This window comes from Trichechus manatus, unplaced genomic scaffold (assembly GCF_000243295.1).
Source record: "Trichechus manatus latirostris isolate Lorelei unplaced genomic scaffold, TriManLat1.0 scaffold00280, whole genome shotgun sequence".
In the NCBI taxonomy this organism is placed as follows: Eukaryota; Metazoa; Chordata; class Mammalia; order Sirenia; family Trichechidae; genus Trichechus; species Trichechus manatus.
The window spans coordinates 379,002-404,663 of NW_004444216.1; the positions used below are offsets into that span (position 1 = coordinate 379,002).

The 25,662-nt window shown below is 37.2% G+C and overlaps 1 protein-coding gene across 1 annotated transcript in view; it reads left to right on the plus strand.

Annotated features, from left to right (window-relative positions):
* CCDC146 (coiled-coil domain containing 146) overlaps nt 1-25,662 on the plus strand; it is a 135,436-nt gene that overhangs the window by 92,322 nt on the left and 17,452 nt on the right. Inside the window, exons 5-10 of the mRNA XM_004390060.2 lie at nt 10,936-10,993; nt 15,694-15,870; nt 16,148-16,221; nt 17,189-17,416; nt 18,038-18,224; nt 25,229-25,324. Of these exons, the coding sequence (XP_004390117.1) occupies nt 10,936-10,993; nt 15,694-15,870; nt 16,148-16,221; nt 17,189-17,416; nt 18,038-18,224; nt 25,229-25,324 (820 nt within the window). The remainder of the gene's footprint in view (nt 1-10,935; nt 10,994-15,693; nt 15,871-16,147; nt 16,222-17,188; nt 17,417-18,037; nt 18,225-25,228; nt 25,325-25,662) is intronic.

Here is a 25,662-nt window from a genome sequence, read left to right on the forward strand (position 1 = left end):
ACAGCTCCACAATAAGAGTAGGAGACTTCAACACACCACTTTTGGTGAAGGACAGAACATCCAGAAAGAAGCTCAATAAAGACATGGAAGATCTAAATGCTACAATCAACCAACTTGATCTCATGGACATATACCAAAGAGTCCACCCAACAGCAGCCAAGTCACAGGGAACATTCTCCAGAATAGACCACACATTAGGCCATAAAGCAAGCCTTAACAGAATCCAAGGCATCAAAATACTACAAAGCGTCTTTTCTGACCATAAAGCCATGAAAGTAGAAATCAATAACAGAAAAAGCAAGAAAAAAAAATCAAATACATGGAAACTAAATAACACCTTTCTCAAAAACTACTGGGTTATAGAAGAAGTTAAGGATGGAATAAAGAAATTCATAAAAGCAAACAAGAATGAATATACATCCTACCAGAACCTTTGGGACACTGCAAAAGCCGTGCTCAGAGGTCAGTTTATAGCAATAAATGCACACATCCAAAAAGAAGAAAGGGCCAAAATCAAAACATTAACCCTACAACTCAAACAAGTAGAAAAAAAGAAGCCCTCGGGTGTTAGAAGAAAGGAAATAATAAGAATTAGGACAGAATTAAATGAAATAGAGAAGAGAAAAACAATTGAAAGAGTTAACAAGACCAAAATCTAGTTCTTTGAAAAGATCAACAAAATTGATAAACCATTGGCCAAACTGACAAAAGAAAACCTGAAGAGGAAGCAAATAACCTATATAAGAAATGAGATGGGTGATATCACAACGAACCCGACTGAAATTAAAAGAATCATAACAGAATACTATGAAAAATTGTACTCTAACAGATTTGAAAACCTAGAGGAAATGGACAAATTTCTAAAAATTCCCTGTCTACCTAAACTAACATAAACTGAGGCACAATGACTAAATAAACCTATAACAAAAGAAGAGATTGAAAAGGTAATTTTAAAACTCCCAACAAAAAAAAAGCCCTGGCCCAGACGGTTTCACTGGAGAATTCTACCAAACTTTCAGAGAAGAGTTAACACCACTGGTACTAAAGGTATTTCAGAGCATAGAAAAGGATGGAATACTCCCAAACTCATTCTGTGAAGCCAGCATAACCCTGATACTAAAACCAGGTAAAGACACCACAAAAAAAGAAAATTACAGACCAATATCCCTCATGAACATTGATGCAAAAATCCTCAACAAAATCCTAGCCAATAGAATTTAGCAACATATGAAAAAAATAATTCACTATGATCAAGTGGTATTTATACTGGGTATGCAGGATGGTTCAACATTAGGAAAACAATCAATATACTCCATCACATAAATAAAGCAAAAGACAAGAACCAGATGGTCTTATCAATCAATGCAGAAAAGGCATTTGACAAAGTCCAACACCCATTCATGATAAAAACTCTTGGCAAAATAGGAATACAAGGGAAATTCCTCAGTATAATTAAGGGCATTTATACAAAGCCAACACCATCTTAAATGGAGAGACTTTGAAAGCATTCCCCTTGAGAACGGGAACCAGACAAGGATGCCCTTTATCACCACTCTTATTCAACATTGTGCTGGAGGTCCTAGCCAGAGCAATTAGGCTAGAAAAAGAAGTAAAGGGCATCCAGATTGGTAAGGAAGAAGTCAAAGTATCTCTGTTTGTAGATGATATGATCTTATACACAGAAAACCCCAAAGAATCCACAAGATAACTACTGGAACTAATAGAAGATTTCAGCAAAGTATCAGGATACAAGATAAACATACAAAAATCAGTTGGATTCCTTTACACCAACCAAGAGAACTTCAAAGAGGAAATCACCAAATCAATACCATTTACAACAGCCCCCAAGAAGATAAAATGCTTAGGAATAAATCTAACTAGAGATGTAAAAGACCTATACAATGAAAACTACAAGACACTACTGCAAGAAACCAAAAGAGACCTCCATAAGTGGAAGAGCATACCTTGTTCAGGGATAGGAAAACTCAAATTGTGAAAATGTCAATTCTACCCAAAGCGATCTACAGATACAATGTAATACCGATCTAAATTTCACCGGCATTTTTTAATGAGATGGAGAAACAAATCACCAACTTCATCTGGAAAGGGAAGAGGCCCCAGATAATTAAAGCGTTACTGAAGACGAAGAACAAAGTGGGAGACCTCACACTACCTGATTTTAGACCCTATTATACCGCCACAGTAGTCGAAACAGCCTGGTACTGGTAGAACAGCAGATACACAGACCAATGGAACAGAATTGAGAATGCAGACCTAAATTCATCAACTATGAGCAGCTGATATTTGACAAATGCCCAAAGTCCATTAATTGGGGAAAAGACAGTCTCTTTAACAAATGGTGCTGGTATAACTGGATGTCCATCTGCAAAAAAATGAAACAAGACCCATACCTCACACCATGCACAAAAACTAACTCAAAATGGATCAAAGACCTAAATATAAAATCAAAAACGACATAGATCACGGAAGAAAAAACAGGGACGTTAGGAGCCCTAATACATGGCATAAAAGGAATACAAACCGTAAGTAACAATGCACAAACACTGGAAGAGAAACTAGATAACTGGGAGCTCCTAAAAATCAAACACTTTTGCTCATCAAAAGACTTCATCAAAAGAGTGAAAAGACAACCTACAGACTGGGAAAAAATTTTTGGCTACGACAAAGCCGATCAGCATCTAATCTCCAAAATCTACAAGATACTGCAAAAACTCAACAACAAAAAGACAAATAACGCAATTAAAAAATGGGCAAAAGATGTGAACAGGAACCTCACCAAAGAAGTCATTCAAGCAGCTAACAGACACATGAAGAAATGCTCACGATCATTAGCCATTAGAGGAATGCAAATCAAAACTACAATGAGATACCATCTCACCCCAACCAGGCTAGCATTAACCCAAAAAACACAAAATAATAAATGTTGGAGAGGTAGTGGAGAGACTGAAACACTTATACCCTGCTGGTGGGAATGTAAAATGGTACAACCACTTTGGAAATTTATTTGGCACTTCCTTAAAAAGCTAGAAATAGATGTACCATACAATCCAGCAATCCCACTCTTTGGAATATATCCTAGAGAAGTAAGAGCCACCACATGAATAGATATGTGCACACCCATGTTCATTGCAACACTATTCACAATAGCAAAAAGATGGAAACAACCTAGGTGCCAATCAGTGGACGAATGGATAAGCAAATTATGGTATATTCACACGATGGAATACTACCCAATGATAAACAACAATGATGAATCCGTGAAACATAATATGGAGGAATCTGGAAGGCATTATGCTGAATGAATTTAGTCAGTTGCAAAAGAACAAATATTATGTAAGATCACTATTATAAGAACTCAAGAAAAGATTGAAGCACAGAGGAAAACATTCTTTGATGGTTACGAGGGTGGGGAGGGAAGGAGAGGGGTATTCACTAACTAGGTAGTAGACAAGAATTATCTTAGGTGAAGGGAAGGACAACACACATTTCAGGGGAAATCAGCACAGCTGGACTAAACCAAAAGCTAAGAAGTTTCCTGAATACAACCAAACAGTTCAAGGGACAGAGTAGGAGGGATGGGGGTCTGGGGACCATGGTTTCAAAGGACATCTAGGTCAACTGTCATAACAAAGTTTATTAAGAAAGTGTTCTGCATCTCACTTTGGTGAGTGACGTCCAGGGTCTTAAAAGCTAGTGAGCGGCCAGCTAAGATGCATCAATTGGTCCTAACCCACCTGCAGCAAAGGAGAATGAAGAACACCAAAGACACAAGGAAATATTAGCCCAAGAGACAGAAAGCGCCATATAAACCACAGACTGGATCAGCCTGAGACAAAAGAACTAGATGGTGCCTAGCTACCACCAATGACCACCCTGACAGGGAACGCAACAGAGAGTCCCTGACAGAACAGCAGAAAAGTAGGGTGCAGAACTCAAATTCTAGGAAAAAGACCAGACTTAATGGTTTGAGACTGGAGGGACTCTGGAAGACATAGCCCCCGGACATGCTGTTAGCCCAAAACTAAAACCATTCCCAAGGCCAACTCTTCAGACAAAGCTTAGACTGGACTATGGGATATAAAATGAGAACTCGTGAAGAGTGTGCTGCTTCTTAGCTCAAGTAGATACACGAGACTAAATGGGCAGCTTCTTCCAGAGGCAAGATGAGAAGGCAGAGAGGGTCAGGAGCTGGTTGAATGGACACGGGAAATCTGAGGTGGAAAGGAGGAGTGTGCTGACACAGTATAGGGAGAGCAACTAGGGTCACATAACAATGTGTGTAAAATTTTTGTGTGAGAAACTGACTTGAATTGTAAACTTTCACTTAAAGCACAATAAAAATAAATAAAGGAGTTTTGATGCTGCAGCATCCCTTATTCAGGAATGTGGGAAAATATCAGGCAGGTTTAAATTTCAATTTATGTTTAAATGATTAGAAGTTAATATGTATCAAGAAGCATACACACAAAAAAAATTTGCCCCAGTAATGCCATCCAAAAATGATAATCCAAAAGGATAAAGAAAGACACTATGCATAAATATGTTTATTATATAACTACTTATAAAAGTGAAAATTTGAAAGTAATCTGAATTTTTAAGAAATAGTGGCATATTGCATAATAATGTATTCCAGAGTCATCCTGATACTAACAAGCATTCTGGAGTCAGAGCTGTTTTGAATGGCGGTTCAGCCTTGACTGTGTGACTTTGGAAATGTTACTTAACTCCTTGGTTTTTTTCATATGTGCAATGAAGATAATAATACCTACTTAGCAGAGTTGTGAAGCTTAGGAATAATGTATGTATATGCCTGGAATGTAATAAGTTAATATATCATAGATATTATTTAGGATTATTTTATTATGGTATATCCATCCAATAGAAAACTTTGAAACCAGCTATTAAATTATTAATTATGAAGTATGTTTAGCAAGTTGGGAAAATATTTTAACTAAATGTTAAGTAAAAATGGATTCAATCATATATACACATCTAATATGACTTTATTAAAAGACACAAGGAAAATAAAAATGATCATCCATGTTATGGTAGGGATGAGATTATGAATGACATTTTTCTCTGTATAGAAAAATATACACCTTTTAAAAGGAAAGAAAAAGTCTATTAGTGTTTCTTAATATTAAGAGGGAATTGCATGATAGAAATATAATTGGTTTTAAATGTCCTAAAGAATTAGCCATTTATGTTTGTTTAGAGAAAAGATTCGTTTTGTATTTATCTAAAGGAAAGACTATGAGCCATATCTTGTGGCAGAGCTTCATGTCACCATTTTGAAACTCAGGCTGCCTTTTTATCCGAGAGATGGCAGTACACCATTGCCCTCTGGTGGCAGCATGCCTGAGGTGTAGGATCAATAATTGGGAAATAAATATTGCCAATTTTTATGCTGAAGCTATAAAAGCAAAGGCTTAAGTATTCAAAGCTCTGAAAAATTCAGCTTCAATTTGTGATTCTGACAACTTAACCTATATTAAATTCAATGCGACACATTTATTACATTAGCTTTAATCTACATTATTACAAATAAAATTTCATAAAAGTAAAACCGAATGTGTGTGCACCTTTAGCTCCATGTTCCTAGATCCACTGGCTGGTGAGATCTGCTTATTTGATGGAACTAGTGGGCATAATACTCCACAATTCCCAATTTTTATTTTATACATTAAACCTGTATTTTAAAGTTTGTGTTCATCACATTTGGAAAAGCTTATGACCTCTTTGGCACTTACTTAATAATTACCCATTAAATGCAGAGTAATAAGAAAAATGGGAGAGCTTTCTCTTAAATTTCTTCGGAAAGTCTGGTGGACAAAACAGAGTTCCAAATAAGGTTATTGGAAGAAGAAAATAAACAAGCAATTGTACCCAATCCATTACCATTTATTTTCTTTAGAACAGTCAGGCTAACCCTATTTGAACCAGTTTCCAAAATCTCATATTTGCATCATGTCATCTCATATTGCCAGTTAAAATAAAAATATAATATAAATATTCTAGTCTTTGTATTTTTCTCAGCAGCAAGTGAAAAATACTATTGTTCCCATTCATTGTCTGTATTTCCTAATATTTTCTATTTCTTCTCTAATGTTTTTATTTGTTAATCTCAACTTTCAGCTATAACTGCCTTTCAGAGAAAGTTCTGGCGTGTTTTTCTGTGTTAAAAAAGCATTTACCTTCTTCTTAACTGATATTCACTTAAACAAATGAATGGGGAACATTAAAAATACTTACTCGATTGTCTAAACTGTTACCAAAACTTAGTATTTATTACGTACTAGCAAAAATGGCAAGAATCCCTGATGGTGCAATAGTTAAGCACTTGGCTGCAAACCAAAAGGTCAGCGATTCGAACCCACCAGACACTCCACCAGAGAAAAGACCTGGCGATCTTCTCCCATAAAGATTACAGTCTGGGAAACCCTATGGCACAGTTATACTCTGTCATACAGGATCACAATGAGTCAGAATTGACTCAACGGCACACAACAACAACAAACAAAAATGACAAGGTCAAAATCTAGTAAGTATCAAGTGTCTCTGGCCTTATAAGAAAAATATATCATGGATAATTCTCATCATCATTAACATGTTTGTCATGGATCATTCTCTGCCACCACCACCCCCCGAACTCCATTTTCCACTCCAATTACTTCTTTGTTTCTCTTCATAGCAAAACTCATTAAAAGAGTATACCCATGTCTCTGCTCCCAAAACTACGCCAATTAGTTTCATTCCACTACTTGACTGAACCTGCTGCTGTTAAGTATAGCAAGGACACCCATCTTATAAAATACTGCAGTCAAATCTTCGTCTTCATCACACAACTGATAACTCCATCCTTCTTGAAGCTGTTTCTTCTCTTTGCTTGTGTGATACATATTCTCCTGATTTTCCTTCTTTCTCATTGGGCACTTCTCTTTATTTGTTCCTTACTTTCTTCCTTCCTGTTTATTTTGTTAATTGTTGCTGCTGTTGTTTTGGGATTTTTGTTTGTTCATTTGCTAGCTTCTCCTCATCTTTTGAATTGCTAAATGTTAGAATCCCAGGATCAGTCCTCAGCCCTCTTCCTATTTCTATCTGTAGTTTTTCCCAGAGTGATCCCATCCAGTCCTGTGACCTTAAACATCATCTAAAGGGCCTGGTTCGGGGTAAGATGGAGTAAATACAGTCACTCTGTCTCTTCCATTGAACACAACTGTAAAGCTAGACACAATGCATAGAGCTTACATTTAAGAAATCCAGAAAGTGAATAGTAGCAGGCAAATTGGGGAAGAAGGCCAGAATTCAAATTATCATTGAACTGGCAGTGAACTTACCATTTTCCTCCCTCTGGTATTCCTTGGCCTGAATGCAGCACAGCCTGATACCCAGAAGTAGACATCAACACGGACAGAGATAGCTCCAGGAGAAGCCCTTTCGGTCTGGCTCAAAGAGCAAGAAAGGGAACTCATAATGCTCAGAGATTGTGCAGAACTCCCTGTGTTTTTTTGTTTGTTTGTTTTGTTTTGTTTCCTTCTGTCAATCCTCTCACACTCCTACCCCCAAAACAAAACTCAGGGAGCAGTGGCATAGGTCACAATGCAGTGGGAGCCCATAGGAGCCAAAATTCAGAACAAGGGAACTTCTCTGTCCTGTCTTTGGAGCTGTGATCTCAAACGGGATGGGCAAATCCCCACTCTTATTTCCTCTTTCTTTCTTCCCAGTCCTTGACCCCAGACACATGCATAGTCCTAGAAGTGCATGACAGAACAGAGTAACTATATCCCCAGATTTTAGAGTAGAGGACCAAAAAGAGGAGAATTCAAATATCCAGAAAGTACTGTGGAGATCCCAGAGAAGGAAGAGCCTGGAAAAGTGAGCCTGTTAAGTTGTGAACTTCTGGGCTCACTCTTTATCTGTGAATGTGTGGATCTGACCCCTAAATAACTTATCAAAGACTTTGAAAACTGACAGAAGGTTTACCACTCAGGTCCCAAACTGACCAAAGGATGGCACACATGCAGGATGGACCTGAATAACATTGCAAAGATGTTGGAAACTCAACTGACATTGAAACCACAGCCCCGAGAATGTTGGTTGGAACTTGTGGTCTGAACCTAACCTGATCAATTGCCTACTAAAAAAAAGTATCAACGTTTTTCATGGAGTTTAAACAAGACCCAGAATTTCATTAAATAATATTTTAAATGTCCAGGATAGAATCCAAAAATTTTCAGCATATGAAGAACTAGGAAAATCTGAACTTGCATGAAAAAAAGACAATTAGCAGACACAAACATCAAGATGACAAATGTGTTGGAATTACCTGACAAAGATTTTAAAGCAGCAATTATACAAATGCGCCAACAAAAACTTGCAAACATTTTTGAAACAAATGGAAAAAATAGAATGTTTCAAAAAATAAATATAAGATCTAAAGACCCAAATGGAAATTTTAGAGCTGAAAAATTCAATAACTGAAACAAAAACTCACTGGATGGGCTCAATAGCAGACTAGAGATGACAGAAGTCAGTGAACGTGAAGATAGATGAATAGAAATTCATCTTACAATGTATTGTTGTCTGCCTGGATTACTGCAATAGCCTCCCAATTGGTCTCCCACCTTGCTTGCCTCCACCGTTACCCACTAAAGTCAATTCCCCACACAGTACCACAGTGATTTTTTTTTTAATGTAAACCAGATCACATCACTTTAGTATTTGATAACTTCTCGTCTTTGATGAAGTGTTTAATTTTTTTGCCCATTTTTTAATAGGGTTATTTCTGTTCTTACTGTTGAGTTCTAGATATTTATAATGTATTTTAAATAAAAATTGTTTCTCGGATACATGTTTTTCAATTATTTTCTCCTATCATTTTCATTTTCTTAGCAGTGCCTTTTGAAAGGAGTTTTTTTTTATTTTGATGAGCCCAATTTATCCATTTTATCTTCCAGTGTTCATATTTTGTGTGTCCCATTTAAGAAATCTTTGCCTAACGCAGTCACAAGGATTTTCTATGTTTTCCTCCAGAAGTTTTATAGGTTTAGCTTACATTTAGCACTATGATCCATTTTGAGTTAATTTATTATTATTATTATTGTACTTTAGATGACGGTTTACAGAACAAACTAGTTTCTCATTAAACAATTAGTACACATATTGTTTTGTGACATTGGTTAACAACCCCACAACATGTCAACACTCTCCCTTCTCAACCTTGGGTTCCCAGTCACCAGCTTTCCTGTCCCTTCCTGCCTTTTCTAGTCCTTGCCCCTGGGCTGGTGTGCCCCTTTAGTCTTATTTTGTTTTATGGGCCTGTCTAATCTTTGGCTGAAGGGTGAACCTCAGGAGTGACTTCATTACTGAGCTAAAATTAAGTTAATTTTTATATTTTATGTGAGGTAAAGGTAGATATTCATTTTTTCGGCTTGTGAATGTTTTATTGTTTATGCAGCTCTTGTTAAAAAGATAATCTTTTCTTCATTTAATTGCCCTGGCAACTTTGTAGAAAATAATTTGACCAAATATGTGGGAATCTATTTCTGAATACTCTATCATGTTTCATTGGTCTATTTCTCTACCCCTTCACCAATATTGCAGTCCCTTGATTATTGTAGCTTTATATTAAGTTTTGAAATTGTATAGTGTAAGTCCTCCATCCTTATTCTTCTTTTTCAAAGTTGTTTTAGCTATTATACATCTTTTTCATTTTCTAAATTTTAGAAAAAACTTGTCACGGTCTACCAAATTAGAAAAAAATGTGCTAGAATTTTGATTGGTATTGCATTGAATCTGTGAATCAATGTAGGGAGATATTTTAACAATAATAAGTGTCCCAATCCATGAGCATGGTATATCTCTCCATTTATTATCAGTATACTCATAAGTTACATAAGCTAAAGAAAAATATGATAATGACAAAGGAAAAACTAGGAGCTATAAAAAAAGACTCAACTTGAACTTCTAGAGATAAAAAAAATGTAATACTGGAAATGAAAACTACACTGAATGGGATTAGCAGCAGATTAGAAACTGCAGAAGAAAAGATTGGCCAACTTGAAGATAAAGCAATAGGAACTATGCAAAATGAAACACAGAGAGAAAAAAGAAGAAGAAAAGGAGCAGAACATCAGAGAGCTGTGAAACAGTACTAGTTTGTCTAACATATGGGTAATTGTAGTCACCAAAAGGTGGAGGCAGAAAAAAAAAGCATTTGGGGAAGAAAAAACTAGACAGAAATTTTTCCAAATTTGATACGAACTGTAAACCCATAAACCCACAGATCAAGGAAGCTAAAGCTCAAACAGAGGAAACCTGAAGAAAACCTCACCAAGAGTCATCATAATAAAGTTGTTAAAATCAATGATGAAGAGAAAAATCTTAGAAACAATGAGGGAAAAATGACACTGCATACAGAAGAACAAAGATAGTAGTTACAGCTGACATTTCATTAGAAACCTTCCACCTGAAGAAAACCTCACCAAGAGTCATCATAATAAAATTGTTAAAATCAATGATGAAGAGAAAAATCTTAGAAACAATGAGGAAAAAATGACATTGCATACAGAAGAACAAAGATAGTAGTTACAGCTGACATTTCATTAGAAACCTTCCTAGAAAGAGCGTGAGTCTAATGGGGAGGCCCGTGCTCCCAAACAGTTATAAAGTAATGACATACCTGCTCTAATAGGTGTGTGTGTACACAGGGTTGTGGGACTACTGAGGAGGGGAAGCACCTACATGACCTGTGGGAGCCAGGAAAGCCATCATAAAGCACAGACACCAGGTTACCTGGCAGACAAGCATGATAAGGATATTCTGTATAAAGGGGATAGAAAGTTATTACTACATAGCTTACTGTTTTGTGCTTTGTCAAGCTTGATTTTTCTCTCTCTCTCTCTCTTTTTTAAGCTTAATGGAAGAAAAAAGCCTCATAGTAAAGGAATTTGAGAAGATACCTAAGCCAGGAGTAAGTCTTAGATGATCTAACATTTGTTAAATACACCTGGATTGAACCATCCATTATTATAAATATTAATGTTTTTCACAACAACTCGTACCCTGAAACATTTGAAAAATCTGGAAGTCTTAACTGTGCGTAATGCTGAGAGGAGCATCTGCAAACTTTGAATAAACGCTGTTGTTGTAGTGTTGTTAGTTGCCGTGGAGTCATTTCCAACTCATGGCAACCCCATGTGTGTAGAGTAAAACTGTGCTCCATAGGGTTTTCACGGCTCTGTCCTTTCAGAAGCAGAATACCTGTCTTCCGAGGCACCTCTGGATGGGTTCAGACTGCCAACTTTTGGCTAGTGGTCAAGCATTTAACCATTTGTGCCACCCAGGGACTCCTTGAGTAAAACATAAAGTCTAATACAGACTTTAGCTATTTGGCATCTAGTTCAGGCTGTGTTTAGTTGGACAATATCTGCTTTGCTTCCAGAAAAAGAAAAAAAAAGATTCTGTGGTTGGTACTTAAGTACATTACTTTTGCTATAGATATTACCTTCATAGCTTTCTGAGCATCTCAAGCTTATTACAAGAAATTTTTATGAAGAAAAAATTATCTCTTGCTGCATAACAAACCACCCCAAAACACAGCAGCTTAAAACAACATTTGTTATTCTACATGGTCCTGAATTCTTCTGGTCCCAGCTGGCTGAGGTAGAGCTGGGTGAAGTAGAATAGCTTCATTCATCTGTCGTCTAGTTGGCAGGCTAGTTGGTCTGAGGGGATTCACTCACATGTCTGGAGATGTCAACTGGGGTGAACAGCTGTCAGCTGGGGTGAAAGCCACATGTCTCTCATCATCCAGCAGACTAGCCTGGGTTAGTTCACATGGTGGCAAGAGAGGGAAAACTCCAGCACACAAACAGTTTTTGAGCCTCTGCTTAAATCATTTTTGCTAATATCCCATTGGTCAAAGCCGGTCACAAGGCTGTCTAGATTGAAGGCACAGAGAAATAGCCTTACCTCTTAATGAGAAGGATGAAAAAGTCACATTGCAAAGGGGCATACATAGAGGAATAGGATGAATTTGTGGGCATTTTTTGTGATCTGTCATAAAGTAGATCTATCATGAAGTTGTCAAGGATTTCATTTTAATTGGAACTACAATCAATGCCTATGGAAGCAGCAGTCAAATCAAATGATGTATTGCATTGGGCAAATCTGCTGCAAAAGGCCTCTTTATTAAAAAGCAAAGATGTCACTTTGAGGATTAAGGTGCACCTGACTGAAGTTATGGTATTTTCAGTCACCTTGTATGTATATGAAAGCTGGACAATGAATAAGGAAGACCAAAAAAGAACCAATGCCCTTAAATTATGGAGTTTGTGAAGACTATTGAATACACATACCATAGGCTGCCAGAAGAACGAATACCTCCATCTTGGAAGAAGTACAACCAGAGTACTCCTTGGAAGCACGAATAGCAAGACTTCGTCTCACTTACCTTGGACGTGTTGTCAGGAGGGATCAGTCCCTGGAGAAGGACATCATGCTCAGTAAAGTAGAGGGTTAGCGAAAAAGAGGAAGAGACTCAACAAGATAGATTGACACAGTAACTGCAACAGTGGGTTCAAACATAGTAACGATTGTGAGGATGGTGCAGGATCGGGCAGTGTTTTGTTCTGTTGTACATAGGGTAGCTATGAATTGGAACCAACTCGACGGCACCTAACAACAACAGCAATGATCATAAAGTAAATAGGTCATCACAGTTTTCATTGTTTCCATCTTCTGAATGGTTATATTTCAGAAGTGTATTGGTGGTGGTTTAGTTCCAAGGCTATACCACAAAAGACTGTTTAACCTAGAGTAAAATACTATTAATTCTATGCAAGTACACCTAACCACCATTTATAACAAAGATTTTATAGGAAAAACATTTTGAATTTTAACTCCAGATCATCTGGTCACCAATGTTACCCTTTCCCAGCAGCAGTGGAGGAGGAGACATGCAAAAAGCCCAGAGCAGACTAAATGGATTCATCCACCTAATCATTAGTAATGTGTAGACTTCCTGAGTATAAGAAAGCATCTCTCGCATAATTCAGACACTCTCCAGATAATCAGATCTGGGGAATAAAGATCTTCTATGAATTTAGATACCATCTCAAGAATAGATTTGATGTGTTGAACACTAATGACTGAAGACCAGACGAGTCGTGGAATGACATCAAGGACATCATACAAGAAGAAAGCAAGAAGTCATTAAAAAGACAGGAAAGAAAGAAAAGAGAAAAATAGATGTCAGAAGAGACTCTGAAACATGCTCTTGAACATCAAGTAGCTAAAGCAAATGGAAGAAATGATGAAGTGAAGAGCTGAACAGAAGATTTCAAAGGGCAGCTCAAGAAGACAAAGTAAAGAATTATAATGAGATGTACAAAGACCTGGAGTTAGAAAACTAAAAGGGAAGAACACACTCAGCATTTTTCAAGCCAAAAGAACTGAAGAAAAAGTTCAAACCTCAAGTTGCAATGTTGAAGGATTCTGTGGGGAAAATATTAAATGATGCAGGAAATGTCAAAAGAATATGGAAGGAGTATACAGAATCACTGTACCTAAAAGAATTGGTCGACATTCAACCATTTCAGGAGGTAGAATATGACCAGGAACCAATGGTACTGAAGGAAGAAGTCCAAGCTGCCCTGAAGGCATTGGTGAAAAACAAGGCTCCAGGAATTGATGGAATACCAATTGAGATGTTTCAACAAACAGATGTGGCACTGGAAGTGCCCACTCATCTCTGCCAAGAAATTTGGAAGACAGCTACCTGGCCAACCTGCTGGAAGAGATCCATATTTATACATATTTCCAAGAAAGGTGATCCAACTGAATGCAGAAATTATCAAACAATATCATTAATATCACATGCAAGTAAAATTTTTCTGAAGATCACTCAAAAGCGGTTGCAGCAGTACATCAACAGGAAACTGCCAGAAATTCAAGCTGGATGCAGAAGAGGACGTGGAACGAGGGATATCATTACTGACGTCAGATGAATCCTGGCTGAAAGCAGAGAATACCAGAAAGATGTTTACCTGTGTTTTATTGGTTATGCAAAGACATTTGACTGTGTGGATCAGAACAAATTATGGATAACATTGCAAAGAATGGGAATTCCAGAACACTTAAGTGTGCTCACGTGGAACCTGTACATAGCCCAAGAGGCAGTCATTCAAATAGAGAAAGAGAATACTGCGTGATTTAAGGTCAGGAAGGGTGTGCGTCAGGGTTGTATTCTTTCACCATCATATTCAATCTGTATGCTGAGCAAATAATCCAAGAAGCTGGACTATATGAAGAAGAATGTGGCATCAGGATTGGAGGAAGACTCATTAACAACCTGCAATATGCAAATGACACAACCTTGCTTGCTGAAAGTGAAGAGGACTTGAAGCGCTTAAAAGACTACAGCCTTCAGTATGGATTATACCTCAAGATAAAGAAAATTTAAAAATGCTCACAACTGGACCAATAAGCAACATCATGATAAACGAAGAAAAGACTGAAGTTGTCAAGGATTTCATTTTACCTGGATTCACAATCAACACCGATGGAAGCAGCAGTCAGCAGATCAGATGGCACCTTGCATTGGGCAAAACTGCTGCAAAATACCTCTTTAAAGTGTCAAAAAGCAAAGATGTCACCTTGAAGACTAAGGTGTGCCTGACCCAAGCCATGGTGTTTTCAATTGCCTCATCTACATGCGAAAGCTGGACAATGAATAAGGAAGACCAAAGAAGAATTGACACCTTTAAATTACGGTGTGGGCAAAGAATATTGAATATACCATGGACTGCTAAAGAACAAACAAATCTGTCTTGGAAGAAATACAGCCAGAATGTTTCTTAGAAGCAAGGATGGTGAGACTACATCTCATATACTTTGGACATGTTATTGGGAGGGACCAGACCCTGGAGAAGGACATCATGTTTGGTAAAGTACAGGGTCAGCAAAAAAGAGGAGGACCCTCAAGGAGGTGAATTGACATGGTGGCTGGAACAATGGGCTGAAGTATAACAACGATTGTGAAGATGGAGCAGGGCCAAGCAGTGTTTCATTCTGTTGTACATGGGGTTGCTATGAGTCGGAACCGACTGCATGGCACCTAACAACGAGTTTGGGGTGGGATGCATTTGACAAGAATGTGCATGATCTAGGGAAGTAATATTAATAAGAAGTTGGGGATTAAGGAGTGAGAAGGGTTGGGAGTTCCAAATGTGAACTCCCTAATCTTCAGTTCCTGTATGTGTTTTAGGTTAACTATTAGCCAGATATTCAAAGATCATTTGCACCTGATTTTGTCAAATCACAAAACTACTAAAAAATAGGCTGGAAACTTTCATTAGTGATTTTAGTATGAAATAAAAATTAACAAAAAAAGTAAACATTTAAAATATGAGAGAATAGAAAAGAGCACTAGTAAAAAATAAGAGTTCAAATCTAATGTATAGGTTGAATGCATGCAATATAATTGTCATGCCTTTACTGAAGATGTCATGCCTTTACTGAAGTTAGATAAATTGCATCTAACTTTGTAAGAAACAGTTTATGATCTTCGAAACAAATATAATCAAAATGGTGAAAATTTGATTCAGTTTTTAAGTAGATAAATGTTTGCTCTGACTCTATGTAACCTGATAATTTTCATGACTTTTGAAGGAGATGGAGAAGAAGATGAAAATATTGAGAGAAAGCACTGAAGAATTACGTAAAGAAATAATGCAGAAGAAGTTAGAAATTAAAAACTTACGGGAAGATTTGACATCTAAGCAAAAACAATCACTTAAGGAGCAGAAGGAGCTGGAAGAATTGTTGGAATATCAGATCACCCTAAAGGTATGATACTTGTATTGGGTGTACCTCCATAAAGGGAATCTGGTTGGACAACAACAGTATCTGTTACATTCAGTTATCTCCCCTTGAAAATGGTGAAAACCATAACCTTCTTATAAGATCATTGTGTGTATTAAGTGGAATAATTAAAGCTCGCTACATAGTACAAGGCATATAGTAACAGTTAAATATCTTGTAGTTCTTTCTCCGTCCTGTTTAATTTGCTTAAGTGCTTCAGGGCCAAGACTACGTAATTTACCATGATTCTGTTTCTTTACAGGATGATGTGGTCCACCATCAAGCCATTCCTGTGCAAATTGGAAAAGAGTTAGAAAAAATTACACGCAAAAAAGTGTATGATTTAATATTTTTATTATAAATTCCTCCCAACCCACTTTCCCCAAGTTACATGGTTAAATTAACCACTGGACACAACAAATTCTATTGAAAACCCATCGATTACTATTATAATTTTAGAAATATCTGCTTTTTGCCTTGTCTGGGTTGTGTATATTAAGTTCATTAAAAGAAAGTAGTGTGGCAAATTATTATCATTCATAATACTTGTTTATGTCATAAGTATTCCAATTTATAAATCATATCTCTATGGACAATTCCTATTGAATTTAATAGAGCTGTGCAAGGGATAAATTGTTTGAATCGTGTAGAATTTCATGATCTGGAAGTATGTCAACCGGCCTAAATGATAGTAACTCCTCACTTTGGCACCTATTCAAATGTAAAACATCCTCAATCATTCAAAGTAGATTTGGATGCAGAGGTCACTGAGGAAATTCTCGGTGTTAGAGGAACCAAAACAAAAAGGTAAACATAAGTGAAGATACAAAAATTCTGGAGAAAAAGGAGAAATCTGGAGAAAGAAGAAGGAATAAGAGGAGCAGGCATTAGTAATGGCTCTAAAAGCCAAACCTACCAGCATCAAAGTTGAGACATTCAGGCCAGCACCGGGAGGCTGGTCAAGATGAAGGTGGAATACCAAGAGATGGAACCAGTTGGGATGGAGTAGCGCGAGGGAGGCTAAACAAATTCCTGCCCTCAGTGACACTCAATAGACAGCCCTTCTAAGTCCTATTCATCTGTGGTCTTCACCCCACTTCTGATTTGAGCTCATTGAATTTATGACTCGCTCTTCTGCTACCTGGTAATATGAACAGGTGAAGACAGCGTGGGCTGAGAATAAGGCAAACATTTGGTTTGTACTATAACAAAATGGTGTATATTGTAGCTCTGAAAATTGGAGAAAAAATGCACACACATACATCATATATATATATAGGATATAAATGCTTTTCCCCCACAGAGAAATGGAAAAGAAAAAAATTGTCTTAGAACATGAAGTCAAGGAGCTAAATGACTCCCTAAAGAAAGTTGAAACTAAAATTAATGCTGTAATGGAAGAGAAAGTGGATGTAATAAAAGAAGTTGAAGGAAAACGAGCCTTACTTGAAATCAAGGAACGAGAATACAGCCAATTGGTCAAGCTATTGGAATTAACCAGAGAGAATGAAGCAACTTCACTAACGGAAAGGTTGGTTATATTTATATGTGTTCTGTCATCTAAATTTTTCTTGGATTTATATTTGAGAACTAAAAACAGAATCTCAGTTTTATGTTAATTCAATAAACATTTATATAGAATTGTAAATGGATTTTTATAATTAATTTTAAAATGTTATTAAATACACATTTGAAGTTTTTTGCCTCCTTTTTTAACTCATCTTTTCCCTCAATTGCTTGTGCCTAAATCTTAAAGACACAATCTATTGTATGTTGTATGAGTCTAAAATGTGCCTCTAGAAACTTAAATCACTGAAGTGTGTTGTTCAGAGATTTTTTCAACAAATGAATGCAATCATAACTTTTTCCTAATGTGAGCAATTTTGGAGTGTTGTTCCCTGGGACGGTTTTACTTCCTATTTTAAAATAAAATTTCAGGAAAACTGGGGCTTCTGTCTCTGCCAATCTGTTATTACACATAAGAGTTTTTATAAGACTATGGCTCTAAATGATACCAAGTCACAACATTGCTTTTCGCGTTGTTTACGGTTTAAGCATTCTAACATGAGAATATTTCTTCTGTATGTATATGAACAACATGAAGGACAGCTGATGCCAATTCACTTTCATTTTCTGCCTTTACCTGAAACAGAGGGATCTTGGATCTCAATTTACGAAACCGTCAAATCGACAAGCAGAACTACCATGATGAACTTTCTCGTAAGCAAAGAGAGAAAGAACGAGATTTTCGAAACTTAAAAAAGATGGAGCTGCTCTTGAAAGTGTCGTGTGATGCACTGACTCAAACTCAAGCAATGCATCAAAGGCTTCTGTTAGAGGTAGTATACCTCACTGTCTGATTTTTAAGCTCAGTGCTGTCTTTCAAAGTAAAAGTATTTTAGAAAGTTGTGCTTGTTATCAATGGAGAAAGAAGGAAAGAAAAGAAACAGAGAAAAAGTAGTTTTAAAATGCATCAAAACTATTATGGAGGCTATAATCCTACCATATTTTTCAAACTGTTTTTGTTAGCCTCAGATCCTCTGTTGTTTGAATCAGGCATCAGCCTGGCCAGGGGGAGCAATTAGGCCATTTTAGCTCTGGAAGAGCTAGAGGTTCACTATAGGGTAAGACCAAATTGACCTATCTTTATCAGTTTAGAGTCATATCCAACATGGCAATTAAATTCTCCAGGCCACAAGTTACATGTGTTCCACAATCCATTGGTCAGAACTAGTCATATGACCCTGCTCAGCTGCAAGGGGAGGAAGGAAGTATAATCCCTCCATGTGCCCAGATGGCAAGGAGAGCTAAGTACGGGTATACTTAATAACTAAGTATAGGTGAGGATATGTGGTTAGAAGTCTTTACCACAGTTGGAAACTCCTGTTTAAATTTCTGAAGTCACAAACCCTCAGAAGGTATTGGAGCATGGCAGTCCTGAAGAGAATGAGCAAAGCTTCTGTATATCCAGACTGCTTCATCTCAGCAACTGCTCCCTTTCTCACAGAGGAAGCACTGACCAAGGCTCCAACACAAGGGTGCAGCCATCTCAGGGATCTCCTGCCCTTTCAGTAGTGGTTGGTCATTTAGCATAGGGAGTGCCAGCTGAGACAGAAGAGAGTCAGAGGCAACGGGGCCAAAAAGACTCTCAACTAGGGGCTCAGAGATAAGAAGTTAGCAGCTATCTTGAGCACTCTCTGACTGGAACCCACCAAGGCTACTGCACAGAATTGCCAGGTAACCTGACATTGGGTTTTGGACTGGCCTTGCCTAGTGGCTTGGAGGTGGATTGTGGGCAAAAGTGACACATGTTACTTCCAGCCTGGAGCACCTAATTGCCAGTGTGAAACCCTGTAGCTCTTTTTCCCTCTGCTATGACAGTTATTGAAGTATGTGATAATATGGAGAAGCTTTAAGATGGAAGCAGCCAAGAATATTGAACCAACAGTAGCCTTGGAAAGTCACCTTGAGAGGCCACAGTCTCTGTAAAAGCAAGAAATAAGCTTTCTATGACTTGAGCTATGATATTTGGGGATTGTTTAGTTCTGTAGCATAACCTGGCCTAGCCTGACCAATAGACCAACCTTAGACAAAGGTGTGAAAAATTGGTTAGGGTTATGAGTGTTACAAATAACTTGGAATTTGTCTTACTCTTCCAGATTGCACTCACAGACTGTCTCAGTGGGGACAAATGTATTTTTTGGACTACCAGTCCAGCGCTCTTTCCGCTGTACCATAGATTTACCTCATCAAGTCTAAGCTACTCTATCTGGTTTTTGCTGTAGTAAATATTTCATTTCATTTTTATTTATACACATCATATAAAGAGTAAAATAATACCCCAAGACTTGTAAGGAAAAAGAGCAGTCTTCTTTCTCCCTCATCCCATTTTCCATGCCTCCAAGGAAATAATTTTCAACTCTTCAGCTGTTTTGCTATATCTTCATATCCTAAGTAATATGCTCATAATGCTACCTCTTGATTTTTCAGTTTTAGACCTGATCTGTTTACTTCCCACTTTAAAAGATGAGAATTTATATTTCTTTTGGACCTCCATTCACTAAACACACACTTCTTGTCCCTCCATCTACTTAATGTCATCATGTCATAATTTTTGTTAGATCAGAATTCGATGTTTAGATTATTACAAATATGTAAAGGCTAGTCACACCTGAGCCGTATAATATAATTACTTTACTCTTACAAAATTTTGTGTTCCTGGGAATTTATAAATATTTTTTTTTTCATTTGCACAGTTTTCTGTATACTTATTGTTGATTTAACACCATACTCTCCTCCAGCTGTATAAATTCCCTCTCAGTGTGTTCAAACACATTTGGTAGTCTATTCATTTAATCTTCTTGAAGAAATCATTTCTGAACCTTGTCAGTGCCCTCAGCCGAAGACCACTAGGAGCACACCTATAGTTAAACAGGTTGTGTTTATTACTCATTGCAGTGAGGGAGAACGCACACCATGGGCAGAACCATGGGGCCTTTCAGCAGAAAGTATTAAAAAGGACTTATGAGATATGCACTTGGATTATATGATTTGGGGGAAGGTTCAAGGAAATGGGACTTTGGCCTGGTTTTGAATGTTGTTAGAAAGTGGAAGTAATTCTATAATTGGGTATCTTAATAAATCTTATCTAGAAGGAGAAAAAGCTAGACTGAGGCTAAAACTATAAATGGTAAAGAAGCAGCAGTGACTTATATTGACTGGGAAAAGGGGATGTATGGTTAGCTTGGACAATGTTCATGTTTTTGCCTGTGTTCAAACATGATTATGAAGTGGTCTTGTTTTTGTCTCGATCCATCGTGGTCACAGAGTGCCCTTGTCTGATGGTGATGATCTGTGAAATTACATTCAATGGGAGAACACTAAGCCTTAGCTGTGAGTCCCAGGTCAGCTCTTAGCAATACCAAGGCCAGGCCAGTTCTTGGATTTTAGGGACTGCTTTTCTTGCTCAGCCTTCTGATCCAATACAAGCTGGTCTCATTTCTCTATGAGCTTACTGCCTAGCTCTCATCTTAGGAGCCCTACTCCATCATCTTGGTAACTCCCTTTACTTCTCTTTCATGTTAGATTCCCTATTTCATGGGAATCCAATGAATTGGATTCATATTCTCTCTCATGACCTACTCCCTTTATTAGGAGGAGCATACCAACCAATAGCTTTCTGGAAAGAAAAGATGAATAGAAAGTAATTATGTAAAGACTTTGCATGTAAGAAGATGTCTTTATTTTATCCTCACAATAGCCTTGCAGATAATTAATAATTTAACTTGATATAGAATTTTGGATTGGAAATTTATTTTCCCTCAGAATGAAGGCATTAATTCATTGTCTTCTAGTTTCTGGAGTCACTGTTAAGTCATTCTCATTCTTAATTCTTTGTTTGAAACCATTTTTCCCCATGCCGAAAGCTTATAGGACTTTTACTTTTCTCCTGAATTCATAAATTTCACAATGATGTTCCCACATGTGTGTCTTCTATTTTTATCCATTATGATGGACACTCAGTGGGCTCTTTCTGTATGTGAACTTTCTTTTGTCCTTCAGTGATGAAACTTTGTCTTGAATTATTTCTTTAATTTTGTCAACTCTATTTTATCTGTTCTCACTGTCTGGGACTCCTATTACCCAGATGTTGGACCTTCTAAAGTTGTCCTCTAACTTCCTTATCTTTTTTCCTCTTATCTTCCTTTCTTTTATCTCTTTTGCTTTGCTACAAGGAATAATTCCTCAACTTGTTATTCTAACCATATCTTCTCTTATTTCACTGAGGATATTAATGATAGTTTCTTTACATACCGTATTTTTATGCAAATAATACACACTTTTTACATTTATTTGTCAGCTGCTGCCTCCCCCTGTGAGGTATTTTCGTAAGCACCACTATGCCAGTTTTTTTACAGCAAAAATTGGTATAGCAACACTTAAGAAAATACCTCACAGTGGAGAGAGCACAGTTGACAAACAAACATAGAAGGCACAAAATGTTATTTGCATAAAAACACAGTATATTTTTTTCATCCCCCTGCAGAGACTTCATTTTCTTCAAGTTATTCTTTCCTGCTTTTTTCTTTGGCTAGTTGGTTGGTTGGTTGGTTTTTGCCAGAAAAATAGAGTTACTTTTTAGAAACTTTCCTCACATGTCTGGCTAGCTGCTTATATTTAAGAGTACAGCACTATAAAGCTAATTGGAAGCTGTTTCTGAGCATGAGGCTTGCTGACTTGGATTCACTGTAGATTAATCTGGTTGGACACAAAATATATATGGAAATGGCCCTTGACCAAAAAGGAGTTTGCAATAAAATGCTCTTTACTAGTAGTTGTTCAGATTTTAACAAATAAAAGATATTTATATTAGAACATTGTTGTTGTTACTGGGTGCCATCAAGTCAATTCCGACTGATAGTGACCCCATGTGATAAAGTAGAGCTGCCCCATAGGATTTTCTTGGCTGTAATCATTACGGAAGTAGATCGCCAGGTCTTTCTCCCGCAGAGCTGCTTAGTGGGTTCAAACCGCCAATCTTTTGGTTAGCAGCCAAGCACTTAAACATTGCACCACCAAAAGACTCAAACCAAACCCACTGCCATCAAGTCGATTCCAACTCTTAGCAACCCTACAGGACAGAGTAGTACTGCCGCATAGGGTTTCCAAGGCTGTAAATCTTTATGGAAGCAAACTGTCACATCTTTCTCCTATGGAGCAGCTGGTGGGTTTGAACTGCCAAGCTTTTGGTTTGCAGCTGAGCACTTTAATCACTGTGCTACCAGGCCTCCTCATATTAGGACATTAGTAGCTATAAATGCTTTTTAGACCAAGTTCACAGAATACTATTCATAGAATATAAAACCAACAGAAATTAAAATGTATTGAAATCCTGTTCTTTCATTGATTTCAAGAAAAATCTAATTTTTTTTGTTCTACTACTGTTTTCATTGAGAGACTAACTTGCTGTTTGACCTTATGACTTATAATTAGCTCAGCCACTGTCCCACACTGTTGGTAGTACTTGAAAATAGGAGTGGGTCAGGCCAGACATTCCCAGCCTGAGTGAACATTTCAGACTTGCTTGCAATCCCAAAAGGAAAGAGATGAAAGGTAAGCATGAAGGTCTCCGGCTCTTCGGAATTCATTCCCCCAGAGATAGTTGTTTGATTCTCCTATGGCTTTTGACTATATGAAAAGTTTCTCCCAGAAACTCAGGCCACAAGCCTCATGATAGTTTGAAATATTTTAGAAAAAATATCAAAGCCTTAAAGAAACCAAAATTCACAAATATCAAATAATTAGAATGCTTAAAGCAACAGAATAATGTTGAATTTCTTAACTTTTATGAAAGTTACTATTGTTTATTCATGTATTTAATATATCTGAAAGAATAGACACCAGACTATTAACAGTGACTCCATGGAGTAGGATTTGAAGTAGGAGTGGGAGCAAAAGATACTTAATTTCTTACTTTATACACTATTGTTTGGTTGGTTGGTTGCAATAAACACATAATACTTTTTCTAACATGTAAAATGCTACTCTATAAAAAACAAACCCAAACAATTAAAATAAATAAACCTACACTACCTGCCAATATTTGCAATTAGAGGCTCAAAAGTAATAGTAAATATCTCCTGTCACCTCAGACCGCATAATTAGAACTGATATTTGATAGATTTTTTTTTCTCCCTCATTAGTGGAAACTTCAGCCTAACTTCAGTCTGTTTTCTAGAGTACCTTAGGAAGGTTTCCTTTCAGAATATATATCAATTAGGTTTATAATTTAGCTGTAGAAGTAATAGAAACCCAACTATAGTGGCTTAATTAAATAGGGGGTTGTTTTATTCACATAATAAAAAGTCCAGAGGTAGGCACACCGGACAATTCCACGTAACAAAAACTCCAGGTTCCTTCTAGCTCCCTTATCTGTCATCCTTAGTGTGTACCTTTTTTCTACATTGGCACAAGATGGCCATTCAACCCTTAGGCACAGAGCCCACACAAGTGGGGAGGGGCAGATGGCAAAAGGCTTATGGCAGCTGACTTGGCTGTCTCTATCTTTTTAAGAGGAACTGAGTTACTTTCCCAGGAGCCCTTCACAGCAGATTCCCACTTACATTTCATTGGCCTGAGTTGGCTCACACAGTGATCCCCAGCTGCAAAGGAAATCTGAGAACTCCTGAGTACACCGAAACTCTGAACAAAATCGGGGTTCTGTTACTAAGATCAAAGTGGAGGATGGATATTGGCTAGGCAACCAGTAGGTTCTGCGTCCAGTGGCTCACCTTCCTACCGCTTTCACCCACCAAGTATACCTAAGTCCTGCCTGAAACTAGAGGGTCAGGTTTTTTGTTTTTTTGTTTTTTTTAATTGTACTTCAGGTGAAGGTTTACAGAACAAATAGTTTCTCATTAAACAGTAGTACACATATTGTTTCATGACATTGGTTAAAAACCCCATGACATGTCAACATGCTCCCTTCTCGACCTTTTTTTTTTTTTTTTTGGTGAAAATATACATAACCAAAGATACACCATTTCAAAAATTTCTACATGCACAGTTCAGTGACATCGACTACACTCTTCCTATTGTGCTGCTATTCTCACTTTAGATGAAGGTTTACAGATCAAAATAGTTTCTCATTAAACAGTTAGTATACATGTTGCCCTATGACAATGGTTAACAACCTCACAACACATCAATACTGTCCTTACTCAACCTTGGGTTCCCTATCATAGAGGGTCAGGTTTTAAGGGGAATTGAGAAAGGTGCCAGAGAAGTAGCTAGCCAGAGCTCGAAAATGAATACAAGGATATTCACTGCAGTATTGTTTGTAATATCAAAACATTGGAAACAGCCTAAATGTCTGACACCTCAAACCAGGAAAATCCATCAGGAGCCTTTAGTTGGCAGAGTAGCTGGTGACTGTGGTCTCATCATATCTCTATAAAAGCCTTATAAGCTTTTCTGGTCCCAGTTAGTGTTCATGTACAGACTTGCCTACACTTGGGATCAAAGCACGAGGAGCAGCCTGCTCCTGGGCACCTGCAGTGAAGAACCAGACAGGGACCCAGGATGCTTGCTGGACTTCCTCTGTCCAGGAGAGCAAAATGAGTGAAAAATAGAATATTTACAGCTGGTAATATATAGAATTTTGGCAGGTCTTCATAGTTTAGTTTGCCAAGACTTTATAAAGAATATTCAGCATAATAGGCAGTTTCTATAAGACTGAGAATCATGATTTTCCCACCATTTTCAAAAGGCACTTGATGGAGTTGACTATATGACATTGAAAGTTTCTTTCTTGTATTAATGCCTGTTTTAATTTGATTTCCAGATGGAAGCATTCCCTAAAGATGATACTACATTATCTGACAGAAGGAGAGAGCTCCACAAGGAAGTGGAAGTAGCTAAGAGAAATTTGGCTCAACAGGTTAATATCAACTCTCATCTAAGCCTCTATCTAAGGATGGTTAATACAATGCCGTTGGTTGTTTTTGTCTGTTTGTTTTAATTTAACTGTGTTCCATGAAACTTCATCGATAGGAGACTCATCAAAGACAGGATAATCCTATTTAATGAACCAGTTTCTTCACCTAAAAATCCACTCCAACCTCACATTAAATTTGGAAAAAAGGGTGTATTTGAACCAGTAAAAATTATACAAACTAACGAGAGTTTAAAATAAAAGAACTATTAATTACATTAAAAGTCAATAACAAATGTTTCGTTTCACCAATATCTAATTTTTTTAATTTCGATTTTTGTTTA